Source organism: Phoenix dactylifera, chromosome 3 (assembly GCF_051530095.1).
Source record: "Phoenix dactylifera cultivar Ajwa chromosome 3, Ajwa_hap1_PhDact_Kaust_v1.1, whole genome shotgun sequence".
Classification (NCBI taxonomy): domain Eukaryota; kingdom Viridiplantae; phylum Streptophyta; class Magnoliopsida; order Arecales; family Arecaceae; genus Phoenix; species Phoenix dactylifera.
Window position 1 is genome coordinate 7,735,828 of NC_143192.1, and position 13,863 is coordinate 7,749,690.

Consider the following 13,863-nt stretch of genomic DNA (forward strand, 5'->3'; position numbering starts at 1 on the left):
AGCTAGCAGAACTGGATATATGTTAAATGCATATTGTTCTTATGGTGTTTCTTCGTAATTGTGAGCATGGATCACCCTTATTGTTTATTGTGTCATTTATTAGGTCTTTTTAGTTTTTGTTAAAGGGGCTTCAACTTTGTAATGTTGTTGATCAAAAGAGAAATTCAATTGGTCTTCTTATAATAATTAAATTTTTTTCATGACTTATCTAAATCCTTCATCTTTTCTTTAAATCAAACTATTTCATCTAGGTTTGAACTCTTAACCCTTCATTGAAGTTTGTCTCAGTATTTGTTCTAATCTATTTCATCGGTTCCCCCAGACATCCATCTTCGGATTTATTGAAAGAACGATTTCTTTCAGTTTGAACAAAGGACAAATGTTTCTCTAGATTTTGTTGAGTCATTACATCCATTCATTGAATAAGTGATCATCAAACGGTTCTTACTCAGAGAACCTTTGAGTTTAGCTTGAGAGCTTTGCTTGATTAAATCCTCGTGGTTGTATAGCTTTTGTCATATTTTATCGTCTCATAAATATGAGTCAGAAAAATACAGAAAGAAAAGATACCGAGATATCCATTTCATGATAAAACAAATCTTTTATGCTTACATGGGTCCTCCCCTTTAGGTCATAGATATTTGTCCATGCAAAATATCTTTTTCGACTCCATCTAGATGTTAATTATTATACTGATATTGTTGGATTTGGGTTTCTCTTGATGGAGATTCTTGATCTCTTTCCACAAGACAATGCAACACACATAATAAATATCAAGTAAATGATATTATATCATTGTGAACTCCTCATTACGACCCTTTGGCTTTGTTCTTGGTCAAATGGAGCATAGGTTTGTCCTTAACAAACTATGTCACATGAAGGATGTGAATGGTGCTTGCTTTTTATTACTTCCTGGAGGCACATTGAGGACATGTAGGAATACCTTTTGTCTGCCTAGCTACATAAATCCGGTAGCGAGGTCATATTTTGTAACCTTTAGGAATTGATAGCATATTTTGGTAAACTACATTGCTTGAGAAAGGATTTTAACTTATATTTCCTTGCTTTTGTGTTGTTGGCATGCCTATGTTTGAGTTAATATCTAGGTTTTAAATACCTGTGCCAAGCCTCGTACTGTTTTTCCACTGGCACCATGCTAGTACTAACACCACGTACCAAAATTGTCTACTTCAATAAATTGAAAGCCATTGGTATGGATGATATGCATCCATACAAACTGGTACACCCGGTATGGTACTAGTACAGTTGTTTCGATGTCCCGAGACCCATATTGTCCTGTTTCCGCAGTTTTTTAAACCATGGTTATTATATACTTGCAAGAAATTGGAGTATCTTTTTTCATAATATAGGGATTTGTTTGCAAAAGTTTTATAGCTGTTTAGATTCCATATTTTTTACTACCAATATAGAACTTCCTTTTATTTTTATCTATTATAATATGAGTTGCTCTTTTTTTTTTTTGCTTAGACGAGTGGAAGAACTTTCTATCTCGGATAGGCAGAGATGAAAATGCACAAGAGACTGAACTTTTGAATAGTGCAACTGATATTTTAGAGCTTCGGGTTTGGGCTTCATATCGTGGGCAAACCTTAGCAAGGACTGGTATGTCTGACCTTTTTCCTACTAGTAATTGTCTTTATGTACATATAACTGTAGTCGTATGGATGCATTTTACTCCAACAAAATTTGATGAGTGGGCCTCTATGTACATATTCTTTCATATTCTTGTTACATATAATGAAACTTGGTCTCCTTTTCATGCTTTTATAATTTCAACGATTTTACATGTTCATAAATTGGTAGTATGCAAAATTGCACAATGGTGAAATGAAATTTACGTACGAGAGCATAAAGTTATGTGGAAGAGCTTGTGTAACAAGGATATCTTGGAACCCTTTTTTAATTGATATGGGAGGGAAGAAACCCCCCTAGGGATAACTTGGAACCTTGTTTGTACAATATCTTTAAAATTTTTGTAGGAAAAACTATGTTTGGCCTCCTTGCTTATTTGCTGTTGAGTGTGCACATCTTAATGAAACCTTTCAGATTAAACATATAGAGATATTGATTTCTGGATAATAAATTTGATTTGGTATCAGTTTAGGAAAATTCTAGAGTGGGCCAAAGCTAGAAAAAGAAAATGTAAAGAAATACCTAAACTATTAAATATATGAAAATATGTATATAAAAATCAAGAAGATCGGAGTAATCTGAATACTCATTAAAATGCATAAATTATTCAAAATAGATCACCATAGATTTCATTGAAATATGTATTTTTTAAAACCACATTAAGTTGGGTAACTTGCATGATTTATGATGCTAATGAGAAGTGAGATACATGAGATTTGAACCCAAAGGAAAGCTATATTGCTTTAAAATTGAAAAAATGTAACTTAAATGAAAATGGTAGATGAATAACCGTGAAATATTTTTCCATCAGAACTTTAAGAGTAGAGAGTTGTAGCAGGAAACATCTAAGGCATTGAACCTACTCTGGAAACATTCATGCACCCTTGTATCCATGATTGAGTCTGCTCTTGCAATTGCTTCCGCTTCAGATAATCTTAAGACTAGAGCTACCACTTTTATTAAGTTGAATAATAAAGGAAGTTTGAAATTTTCTACCATTTGACTGGTTAAGCTAAAATATCCGAATTATATTTTATTACTATATTAGGCTTTATTTATGAGTTGAATATAAAATTACTATTTTCATATATTATAATTTGAATTTGTTTAAGAACTACTTGTTTTTATTTTGAAATTGCTCTACTCAAAATATGTCTCAGGATTAAGTGTCTTTATTTGGTAACTGGCTTGGTCTTCAAGTGCTCATGGGTTCAAGTCACCCTCGTATGGAAATTTGGAGGAAGTTTTAACAATTCAATTCTTTTAATGTACTACATGGGCTTATGAGGCTTTTGGATTGTTGATTATGTGGGTGACATGTTGTCTGAACCTGGACTCTAGGCCCAATTTGCCTGGTGAATTCTGGTTTCTGTGACACAACCCATTTTCCTTCACCGGCCTTCTCTCACTCTGATTGGCTGAGGCAATGGACAACACTGGTCCCATGGATGACATGAGCCCATTTCACTAGCTTGCTCGATCTACATATTAAGAAGAGAATTGGCTGGAGAGCGTGGAAGGGAAAAAAGGGGAAGAGGAAAGGGAATAATGTTTAATATGGCACATTTATGTTTTGAGTTTGATGGTCCTGTGGGCTGAATTTGGACCTTAAATTATTCTTATCTCTTTTATGGGTTTATGCAGAAAATTGGTCTTTAATCTTCATATATTGCATGTATTTATCCTTTTGATTGTATCTGATTGACCAACCTCAAATCAATCCTGCTGCCCTAATCCACCATGTGGAGTGCATGAGTATACTCCACTATAAACAACCTAGAGCACTCGACCAACCGAGATTTGGTGAGAATCAAGGTTCGCCGTCTCAGTACCGGATCCCGTACCAGTGCCACATTAGCACAGTGTTGGTACGATACAGTATATGATTTTTTTGACATACCGAGTGTTGGTACGCCACTCGTACTGGGTACCGGTACCGATCTAGTACGGTACGGAATACCCCGTACCTTCCGGTTCGGGCTGGTAGAACATAGCATGGTGAGTATAATCCAATTATCAAAATTAGTACTTGGAGTGAGTATTGCATTCCTTTACCTTGCATTTGGTGATCCTATCTTGTTGAAATGGAATTTGGGGCTTAGGCCTCCGAGCTAGGATGCACGGGTACTTCAAGTCACATGTCATGTCTATGTTGTATCCATATCGGATGCCGAAATGCCGGTTACTTCTCGAAGACCAGTTCGTATTTGTGTTAATTATTCTATTTTTCAAAATTAAGACAAACATGCCGATACTTTTTGGATACACTTCAGAGTTCAGATACTTCCCCATTACCTCCAAAAAGTGAGTTGGATGGTTAATTTTGTAGTCTATTGATATTAATTTTAAAATATGAAGTATGGATGGTTTATGGGATAGTGACTAACAATGAACTTCTAAAAGTAAATGCTGCCTTATAAAGTATGAACTATGTTATTTTGATAGCCTACTATGCTTTATGAATGCTTTTCTTATATATGCATGTAAGTACGTATAAAATATATACATACACACACAGATATATATATATATATATATATATATGTTTATACATATATGTATACCTACATATATATGTCCTTACACGCGTGCACGTGTGTGTATTATTTGAGGTATTATAGCTGTATTATATCTTACTTTTTCAAGATTTGCCATATCAGGATATCTGCATCTTTTCGTATCTGTATTTCGTATCCAGGTCCATGTTTCATTGATTACCTGTGCATGGACTAGTTTATGTTTAGCATTGTTCAAGGTTTTGAGGCTTATGTTTTAAAATTATTTTATAAATTGGACTTATGGTTTGCAAGCTTCATCAATCATCAAAGATTTAGATATGATTTCTGTTATTGGTCTCCTAGGTTTCTGCACAACTATTGACAGGGCCTGCACTGTTATGAAGACATAATTACATTAGTACATTTGCAGTGGGGGCATTGTACTGTCCTAAAGATGGTTAATCTTAACTACAAGCCATATTCTAAATCTCCTAGTTTATAAATAGTTTTTGTGACTATTGTTGCTGCTAATTCCGGAATCGAGGTCGGAGTGCAGCTCGAACAAACTTGAGGTCGGCTGGAGGCTAGTTGAGCAGGCTGGCCGAGGTGCAGAGAAGCGGATTTCCTCCAAAGGTGGTTTGCAAAAAGTCCGCTTGCTGGAGAGTTTTCGGCGGGGGACCCTTCGATGCCTAAGTCAGAAGAGAATGATAACTGTGTGGAAGGAAGAAATTTTAGTAGAGTATCGTTCTCTGTGAATAGTATATTACCTGCCTTTCTGAGGTCCCTGGGGTTGCTCCTTCTTATGGGGGAGCCTGTTTTGTCGTTACCTAGGCTAATGTGGTGTGCACTGATGGCTAGGTAATGGCTAACAGTATGGTCACAGCGTAGGAGTTAGCATGCGTGGGCGGCATGCAGCGTTTGTCGGGCGTAGGTTATGGTGCTGCCACGACTACGAGTTGCCAGAGCTGTCGGTTGTTAGGATTGTCAGTCTTTGTCGACATCTACTGATTGTTTTTCTTGGCTACTTGGCTCCTCGACTCGTGGCTCGTCAACTGATCGGTTCTTCGGACGGGGCTGAAGTCATTCTCCCTGGTTTATGTCCGAGGTCAAAGAGGTTGGTCTGGACCAAGGTCCGCCGTACCGGTGGCGGCCCGGACCGGTACGAACCAGTTCCGTACCGGTCCGAATCGGTTCCGTACCGGTCCGAATCGGTTCCGTACCGGTCCTTCAACAATAAAATACCGGTACCAGATTCCACGCTGATCCGGTACCGATCTCAGGCCGGACCGGTACGTACCGGCCCGTACCGGCCGGTACGGACCGGTACGGTAGACCATGGTCTGGACAATGGTCGAGGTGTCCAATATTTTTTTCATTACTTGCGCCCCACTTTCGAGGCCGAACTGCACTCTAGTCCGGGCGGCGGAAGTCGAGTCGTTAGCTCGATCGAGGGCGAGACCTTGGTCAGGGGCATTAAATGCGTCGATCAAGCTTCTCGAAGCGTCGCCATATCTGGAGTGTCTCGAGGCCTCATCATTGTAGGGTTTTCTTCGAGGCATCATTACTACAGCAATCTTGGTGAATCGCCGCGCCGTATTCCGAGTTGATTTGTGGCTTGTTCTGCCTGGGTTGCCGAATTGACGCCTTGATCAGGGCCGTCTGTGCCTCTATATAAGGGTGGCCCCTCTCTTCAGTATGTGCTTCTTGCTTCATTTGCTCATATGCCTAAGTGCTCAAGTGTCTAGGCTCCCGAGTGGTGCTCTGGTGAAGTCCCTTCGTCTCCGTCTTCGGCGTCCTCCGCATTCTCTGGTTTCCGGTGGGTACCCGTTCTTTGGCTGCTCGGCCTCCTCCTTTTGTCTTCTTCTCTTCTTCGCTCTCTTGTCTTCCTCTCCATCTTTTTCTTCATCTTCTTCTTCATTAGCATGGGCGAAGGCGAGGTTAACACTTTAGTGGAGATCCACTTTGCCGCACCTCGGCTAGCCTGCTTAGCTCGCCTCCAGTTGATCTCAGGGTCGTTTGAGTTGCACTCCGAACTCGGTCTCGGATTCAGCAGCAACAACTACAATCTTTCAAGTTTTGTTCAATGAGGTTTTACCTTTCCTCCATATACTTGTATTTAAGATTTTAAGATGTTGGCCGGGGAGGGGGGGGGGGGGTGGTGCAGGCCCACCTACACTTTAATTTCCGAGGCCAAATACTTGGGGTTGCATTAAAACACAAATCTAGAAACTCTGGTTGCTAAAGAGAGGGGTGTGACCATTGGGATAAGCCCCAATTAACTGATCTAGGAAATGTCATGAACTTAAATGACTTACATCAGGATTGGCTAGAGTTAATGCATCAACATCCATGTCTATGGATGTTGAAGACATTTGACTTATAACATTTTCTTCATTCACTTAGAAGAGCATCTCTTTGATAAAATTTCTGATGTGACTTCTCTTGGAGAGAAGATAGTTCATCAGAACCTGATATGTATATGTGCTTAAAATTCCTTTCATCTGTTATATATTTTGTATGCAAGTGCTGTGTAGTTTTTACAACATTTAAATAATTGGTTTGCTTTTTTTTTTTCTTGACTCATGACTAAACAATTGAACATGCTAAATTTGCTGAAGCCTGCCTGGTATTGATTGCTGATGATCAGAGTGAAAAATTGCTAGGTTTTATTAATTTACATGAAGTGCAATGATAGCATGATTTTATGCATTTCAACAATAGCTTCTTGTTTTTCCAAAGTGCTCTGATGCCTATATCATAGTACACATGATAAAGCAGATATATTCGTGTCAATAATACAAGCTGCATGCATATATTGCACCACTTTAACTGTTCAATCAACCACCACATGCATCTTCATTGTTCTTATAAAGAAAATAATATATTTGTAAGCCTATTCGGGAAAGCCTATTTAGATTTCAGAATTATCATATTTAAAGTTAATGAGCAACCCACCTTGTCTCCAGTTTTCGTAGAGCATTGATCCTTATATTTTATATGTAAGTGCAAGAGAATTTTGCTGATCTGAAATCAATCTCTTCTCCTTTCATTGTATGCAGTACGTGGGATGATGTATTATAGAAAAGCTCTTATGCTCCAAAGTTATTTGGAGAGGATTACTTCGGAAGGTTGGTGCATCTCTATGTTTTCTCTATTGAATTTATGTTAGCATGTTCAATCACCATATCTTTGTTCTAACAGATCCAGAAGCTGCACTTTCTGGGAGTAATATAACCGAAACTCAAGGGTTTGACTTGTCTCCTGAAGCTCGTGCACAGGCAGATTTGAAGTTCACATATGTAGTAACTTGTCAAATTTATGGCAAACAGAAGGAAGAACAAAAGCCAGAAGCTGCAGATATTGCATTACTAATGCAGCGGTTTGTATGCTGTATTTAATCGTCTTGCATAGCTGCATCCTTTATTCATGCAATGGAATCTTGGCTTTCTGTTTATAAGAGGAAAACCGCATATATTAGAATTAAAGCATTGAGCTGATCTTGTTAATTTTTTATTTGGTGCTAGGAATGAAGCTCTTAGAGTTGCTTATATCGATTTTGTCGAGAATGTGAAGGACGGTAAACTACAAACTGAGTATTACTCAAAACTTGTCAAAGCTGATATCCATGGGAAGGATAAGGTCAATATTTTTTTTAGCAATGTTTGAGTTTTCACTAATTCTCCATATATAGTGATTCTTTTACTTTTTGTTTTTTTCCCCTAATTTACTTTAGAATGCTTTCATCTTCAAGTATTCATTGTTTTTTCCTTGACTATCAATAGCCTTCTTGTCTTGAGTTAGGTCCTTATGAATTGTAGAGTTCTTCTGTAGTTCCTTCTGGCTTATATGTGATATTACTTCGATTTAAATATTGGATTATTGGTTAGCATACTTTGTTACGCTTGTAGAACTGCTTTATATTTGCTATATGAGATTATGCATAATGCTTGACGAAACAGGGCACATAATATTGGTGTAGTGCTTTCTATATGATGATACAGCTATAATTTTATTCTTATTTGCAAATTTGTAACTCATCAATATTAGATGAAAGGAATAATGTTGTATTATGTGTTCCAAACAAGACTTGAAATCTCGGTACTGGATGCTAGATTTTTTTGGTACGAGTGCAGTACTAAGTCATAGAGTATTAACACTCACTATAAAAAGCGTATTGACAATGTCCTAGAACATGTTTATTTTTTTCCTATTTTTTTTAATTATGATTATTTTATGGATTAGGAATCTTTGAAATGTGATTCTAAGGTTTTATTGTTATTTTATTTCATAGTGGTTCCCAGACCATATGATTGTTTGGTGGATGCAACTATAATAAATAAAAAGGGATAATGCATAGCTTTTAGCTTGAAAATACGTTCAAACAAATCGAATTACAAAATATATACCAATGTCTAGTTCCTTGTGGATTGTCCATGCCGTCCATAGATGTTGGGATATCATTCACGTGGCTTTGGATTTGACTCCAACCTAGATATTGTGCCCAACCTTGCATATGATACTCTAGGCCGCCTTGATAGCCACCATGTTACTGATTCTCTGTGTGATACTAGGCTGAGCATCCCACCTAAGGGAAAATCAAGACAAAGAAATTTGACTTGTAATCTGGTTGAGATTGTGGAGGGCGTTAGCTACTTGAGTATGATGATTATGGACATGTATATGGGTCGTACGCTAGCTGTGTGGAATAGGATCTGACATACCATCGGGTTCAAAGACCTTACTGCAAGTGCTATATCATCAGTTGCAGCAATGTTGGGACTAAACCACCAAAAGGGGCCCGTCTTTTGTATGCTATCGTATTGTTGTGGGCTTTACATCATGTGCTGTGGTCCGCTCCTGCGTGGCATGAGTGAAACAAGACTCCTTGGTGAATGGAGCCGGCGCTTGTGGTTGCGAGTTTTATGCACCCCCCCCCCCCACCATGTCCATTGCTATCTCATTAGCCACCAGGTGCATCATTGCTCGTATCACGAGATGATCTATGCAAACGATTGTTAAATGGTTTGGTGGTCTTGGAATTTGAGTAAATGGGCTACTCATCAACCATCTTCAATCAATCTGCAGCTTTCTTTCCTTTCCACTTCTTTGACGAATTGCTTCTTTCCCTGCCTCCCTTGCTTGATTGGCTTTGTTGGGTGCCTTGACTAGGCCCACCACCCTAACTGACCTTATTACCTTATTTGGATTGGTTGCCGTGATGACCTGCTTAGTATCTCTTTATATATCTTTGGATGGAGGTCTGAGCTAGAGCCTTGCGATCGCGACAGGTTGCTCACTCCTATGGCTGCACATCGGCTAGTTGTAAGCATGACATGTGCCACTCTGCTAGTTGCTGTACATTAACCCAACCTTTTTTGCTATGACGCTAGTAGTCAAGGAGGTGATCCTAGCTTATCAAGCTCAGGCTGTTGTTTGCAACTTATCATTTGATGCTCGTCATCGTATATGAACTCATTATGAAGTAAGTCACCATATTTCAGCTCTACCTCCTCATGGATGCACTTGAATATGAGCTGTGGATTATAGTGCACGTTTGCTAAGTCATTCAGTCTCTGTCTTAGGTGGTTCCTCTGTTTGATGTGTATTAGGAAGAAGGTTGATCAATTGCGCTTGCTTCCATCAAAGGAGACCGTGTATGAGAGGATTTGGATAGCTAAACTCCTTAGATTTTTGGATGATAGCCCAAATGGAACCATCATTTAACTGCAAATGCAATCAACCAAACCACATATTTAGACTCCATTTATCATAAAATATTATATTAGCTAGAGCATAGTGTGCCAAATTGGGCCGAACCGCCCGATTTGGGTAGTGCCGAGCCGATCCGGTGCAAAACCGGGCCGGTTCGCTATTTTCTTCGGTTTCGGCTGCCCCGAACCGGCCAGAACTGGTACCAACAAGGGTCCGAACCAGCCGAAACTGGTGCGAAATGGTCTGGCAGTTCCGTTCAAACTTGGTGCGAACCTGTTGGTTTCCATCGAGTCGACCCGGTTCTGAACCGGTCCCCCTCTTTTGACTTATCTAAGGCATTATTTGTTGTTGTGATGGCCCGAGAAAGCCTTCCCAACAACAATTGAAAGTGGCGGAGAGGTCTCCACCGCTCTTCCTTTCCAACAACTCAAAAATCACACTGATTTAGTAGTTTAGAAGGAAGATCCAAGCCTAAATAAGGCGTGCTTCTTCTCTCCTATCTCATTTTCTCATTTTTTTGGGCTTGAAAAAATAGCTCGAAAATTGCAAAATAAAGAAAGATCTTACCAAAATTTTTGATTTGGGCTTGAGTTTATTATATATTGTAGATCTATGGACGATCCACACGATGACATAAAAAATTCTAATTTTTGGTGTCCATTCATTCAAGTTTCGATGCGATCATGCACACGGTGGCCTAGGCCTAAATTTAGAAAAAAATGAGAAATAAATAGCTTTTGAGGCATGCCCAAAGGTCTAGAAAAATATATGTAGCATCTATTGTTGGGTTCTACATGGATCCGAGTTGAAATTAATACAGATCCATGGAGTAGAATACGGATATGGAGGATTCGATGCGGCTGCATATGGCCTTGTACGTAGAGTAGGATCCATAAATGTATCAGGTTCCGAGTCGTATACTCGATCCTATTATCCGTAGCCGCAGATGGCCCATGACCCATACATATATGGATACTATGGCTGAGGCATCTTCCAATGGCTACTATACGATGCAGACTGGAGTATCTTACGGGTTGGATTTTGTTGCCGGCATATTCAGATGGACCTCTCCATAGCCGTATTATCAGCCAGAGGGCACCTCTCAGAGCTATTGCTTTAGCAAGAGATCCGAGAGTGCTTATAACTCGGTGCGTTTTCCTTATGGTATGAATGTAAATGGCTACAACGCCACTTGGTTAGAGGGGTGGGCTGATGTGCTTTTTGACTATGCTGATGATCCGGATATCTACGAGAGGTATCGCCACTCGACCTAATTTTAGATATCGGTGTGTATGTTGTACTTTAAATATATATAATTGATTGTATTATTTTATAATTTTTACATCACTAGATTTGAGGATATTTTATGTTGTTCCTTATAGCATGCAACATCTCACTAATCATTTATGATTTATCATTTTTAAACAATAAGATGCATCATTTACGTTAAATCGGGATCATAGAAATATCAAAAAGCATTGTAATATATCAAGAAAATATAAAAAACATCAAATTAGACTTAAAATCATTGAAGGAGTTCAAAAAGAGTGATTAGCAGTTAAATTTTTTTGAAAACTTCAAAAAAAGTTGGACACGTCGGTACGGAACTGGCATGCCCTACCCGTACCGACACACGGTACGGTATTAGACTGATACCGACCCATGCCGGCTGCCTACCGTTATGGGTCCCGGTCCCGATTCAGTAGACCTTGAGCTAGAGTTAGTGTCCATAAATACTTAGATTCATTTTATTTTGTTTGCTGTAATTGCCTTCTCACGAAAGCTGTGGGAGCCCTCCCTAAAAGCTTTAGTTTGACAAACAGACACCATATGGCATCATATCTCTTCTTGCGCATGGCATTATATTGTTCTCATTAAATTTAACTACTTCATCTGGTCATCTAGCAACAATGGTGGTATCAGGCTTCATCTTGTAGGTGAAACTGTGCATGGCGCTCTTCCAAGTCTATTCTCAGGATAGTATATTGGAACCTTGGATTGGGGTAGTGGGCTGCGAAGACATGCAGTTAATTTATCGATGAACAATAGTTTGTTTGATAGTATTTTATAATTATAAACAAGCATTGAGGATTTCACTTGGATTACCGGTTAGATGCAACTCCTTGCCAATCCGGCTATCCTACCTCTCCTTAATGATGTTAATGCATTTGTTAGCATTCATATGATACAAGAAGCCCATCTAGAGGGGTACCTCTCCCTATCCATAGCCCTAAGCGCACTGATACAGAGGTATGAGTTCTCTATCTACTCTCAGTTCCCTTGCAGAATTGCTAGCTTGTCAATCACCCCTCCATATGCTACTTCTGTGCCACTATGGGTATATTTGCTTTCTTGCCACTCTACAATAATGAACATCAATCGTAGGCTTGCCTTCTCAATCTGGGGTTATGCCTTAACATCACTTATTTTTGAAATTTATTTACATTTTATCTTAGATTTGGATAACTATAACCATTGCCAAATTTAAACATATTAATTCCAACAGAAGCAACATGTACACCCCTAAACATGTTGTCTATTTATTTTAAATCTTAAACGTTATTTCTTACTATTTTTAAACTAAAAATATAGTTTTAATCAAAAAAATTATATGATTAGCTCAAAATCATAATGTCTTTTTCAATGCATTGATCACTCTTAAATCTACAACATATCATGAAATCATGCCAACATAACTTTTGGCATGATCTCCATACATCCCTACACTCCTTAACTTTCTGAAGTTCAAATGGAGAGAAGAAAGTGGTGGGAAATATGGTTCACCGAATCAGTACCAGGGGTTGTAGCGGCCAATGATCGATTTGATTTGGTATTGGTATGTACTGTATAGAGTTGAGGTATACGAGAGCCAAGAGGAGAGTATGGGAAGGGGGAAGAGGAAGGAGAGTGAGGGAAAGAGAGAGGGAGGGAGGGGGAGAGGCACACTAGCATCCTAACTCTAGCCTTGTCTTGTCGCAGAGCCATTGTGGCAACATCGTCATCATCATAGAGCATCGAGAGAAAGAAGAGGGGAGAGAAAGATCGGGAGAGGAGAATCAAGAAAGGGAGAGTAGAATCAAGAGATCGAGAGAGAGGAGAAAGGGGGAGAAGAATCAAGAGGGAGAAGATTTGGAGTTTGGAGGGGTTTTCATAAGAAAATCGGTTCGGGAACTGGATCGACTGGTTGAATCATTCAGTTAATTAATTGGTCCGGCTTGGCATGCCTCAAACTGCCCGATTTGGGATGTTTCGACGATCCTTGGTTGGGAAGGCCCTCTCTCCTCTCCCACTTCAATTTTAATTTCAGAACGGATGGGAACCGGTTCAAACTAATTCGGCTGGGGTGGAACTGCCCCTGTCCAAACTGATTCAAATCAAGGGGAACTGACTAATTTCGTTTGGTATGAATTTTTTCAGACCGCTTCTTGCCGAGTCTCAAACTGTTTCAAATTGATAGCTTACATATGCTTCCCTCATTAAATTATTTGTAGATCAAAGCATCAAATGACATGCACAATTTTCTATTATTAGATAATGTAGTTTTCCGATACTTGATATCTATATTCAGATTTAGATCTCATAAAATTTTCATCCAGTTTGAATGGAAAGTCATATCCTATTTCAGAATTTTGCTTCATTAGAAATTTCTTAAAAGCCCGAAATCTGCATTTTGAGCCTACAAATTAATGAATTTCCAGACCCGGATCAAGTTATTTGAGATAGAACTTGCGATTTAAGATTCAAAAGGAATGGGATCGCTATGACAGTGGGGGTGTGATGGATTTATTAGGGTGACGGGTGCATTGTCTAGTCCTTCAACATTCTAGATTGTCTTAATGCTTGTACAAGAAGTTGCACTGATCTTTGGAATTAAACCTACTGCATTTGTGGTTGAAGACACTCCAGCATTGGCCCCATGATATTATCAGTGAGATGCAGGAATTGGACACATCAATTACTACTGTATCATTGCTCAAAAGATGCCATCCAAAAGTAAACG

The 13,863-nt window shown here is 39.0% G+C and overlaps 1 protein-coding gene across 1 annotated transcript in view; it reads left to right on the plus strand.

Moving 5' to 3' along the window:
• Nucleotides 1-13,863, plus strand: part of GSL10 (glucan synthase-like 10) — a 110,914-nt gene that overhangs the window by 65,895 nt on the left and 31,156 nt on the right. The window contains exons 33-36 of the mRNA XM_088717641.1: nucleotides 1,489-1,623; nucleotides 7,211-7,279; nucleotides 7,353-7,530; nucleotides 7,676-7,790. Of these exons, the coding sequence (XP_088573767.1) occupies nucleotides 1,489-1,623; nucleotides 7,211-7,279; nucleotides 7,353-7,530; nucleotides 7,676-7,790 (497 nt within the window). The remainder of the gene's footprint in view (nucleotides 1-1,488; nucleotides 1,624-7,210; nucleotides 7,280-7,352; nucleotides 7,531-7,675; nucleotides 7,791-13,863) is intronic.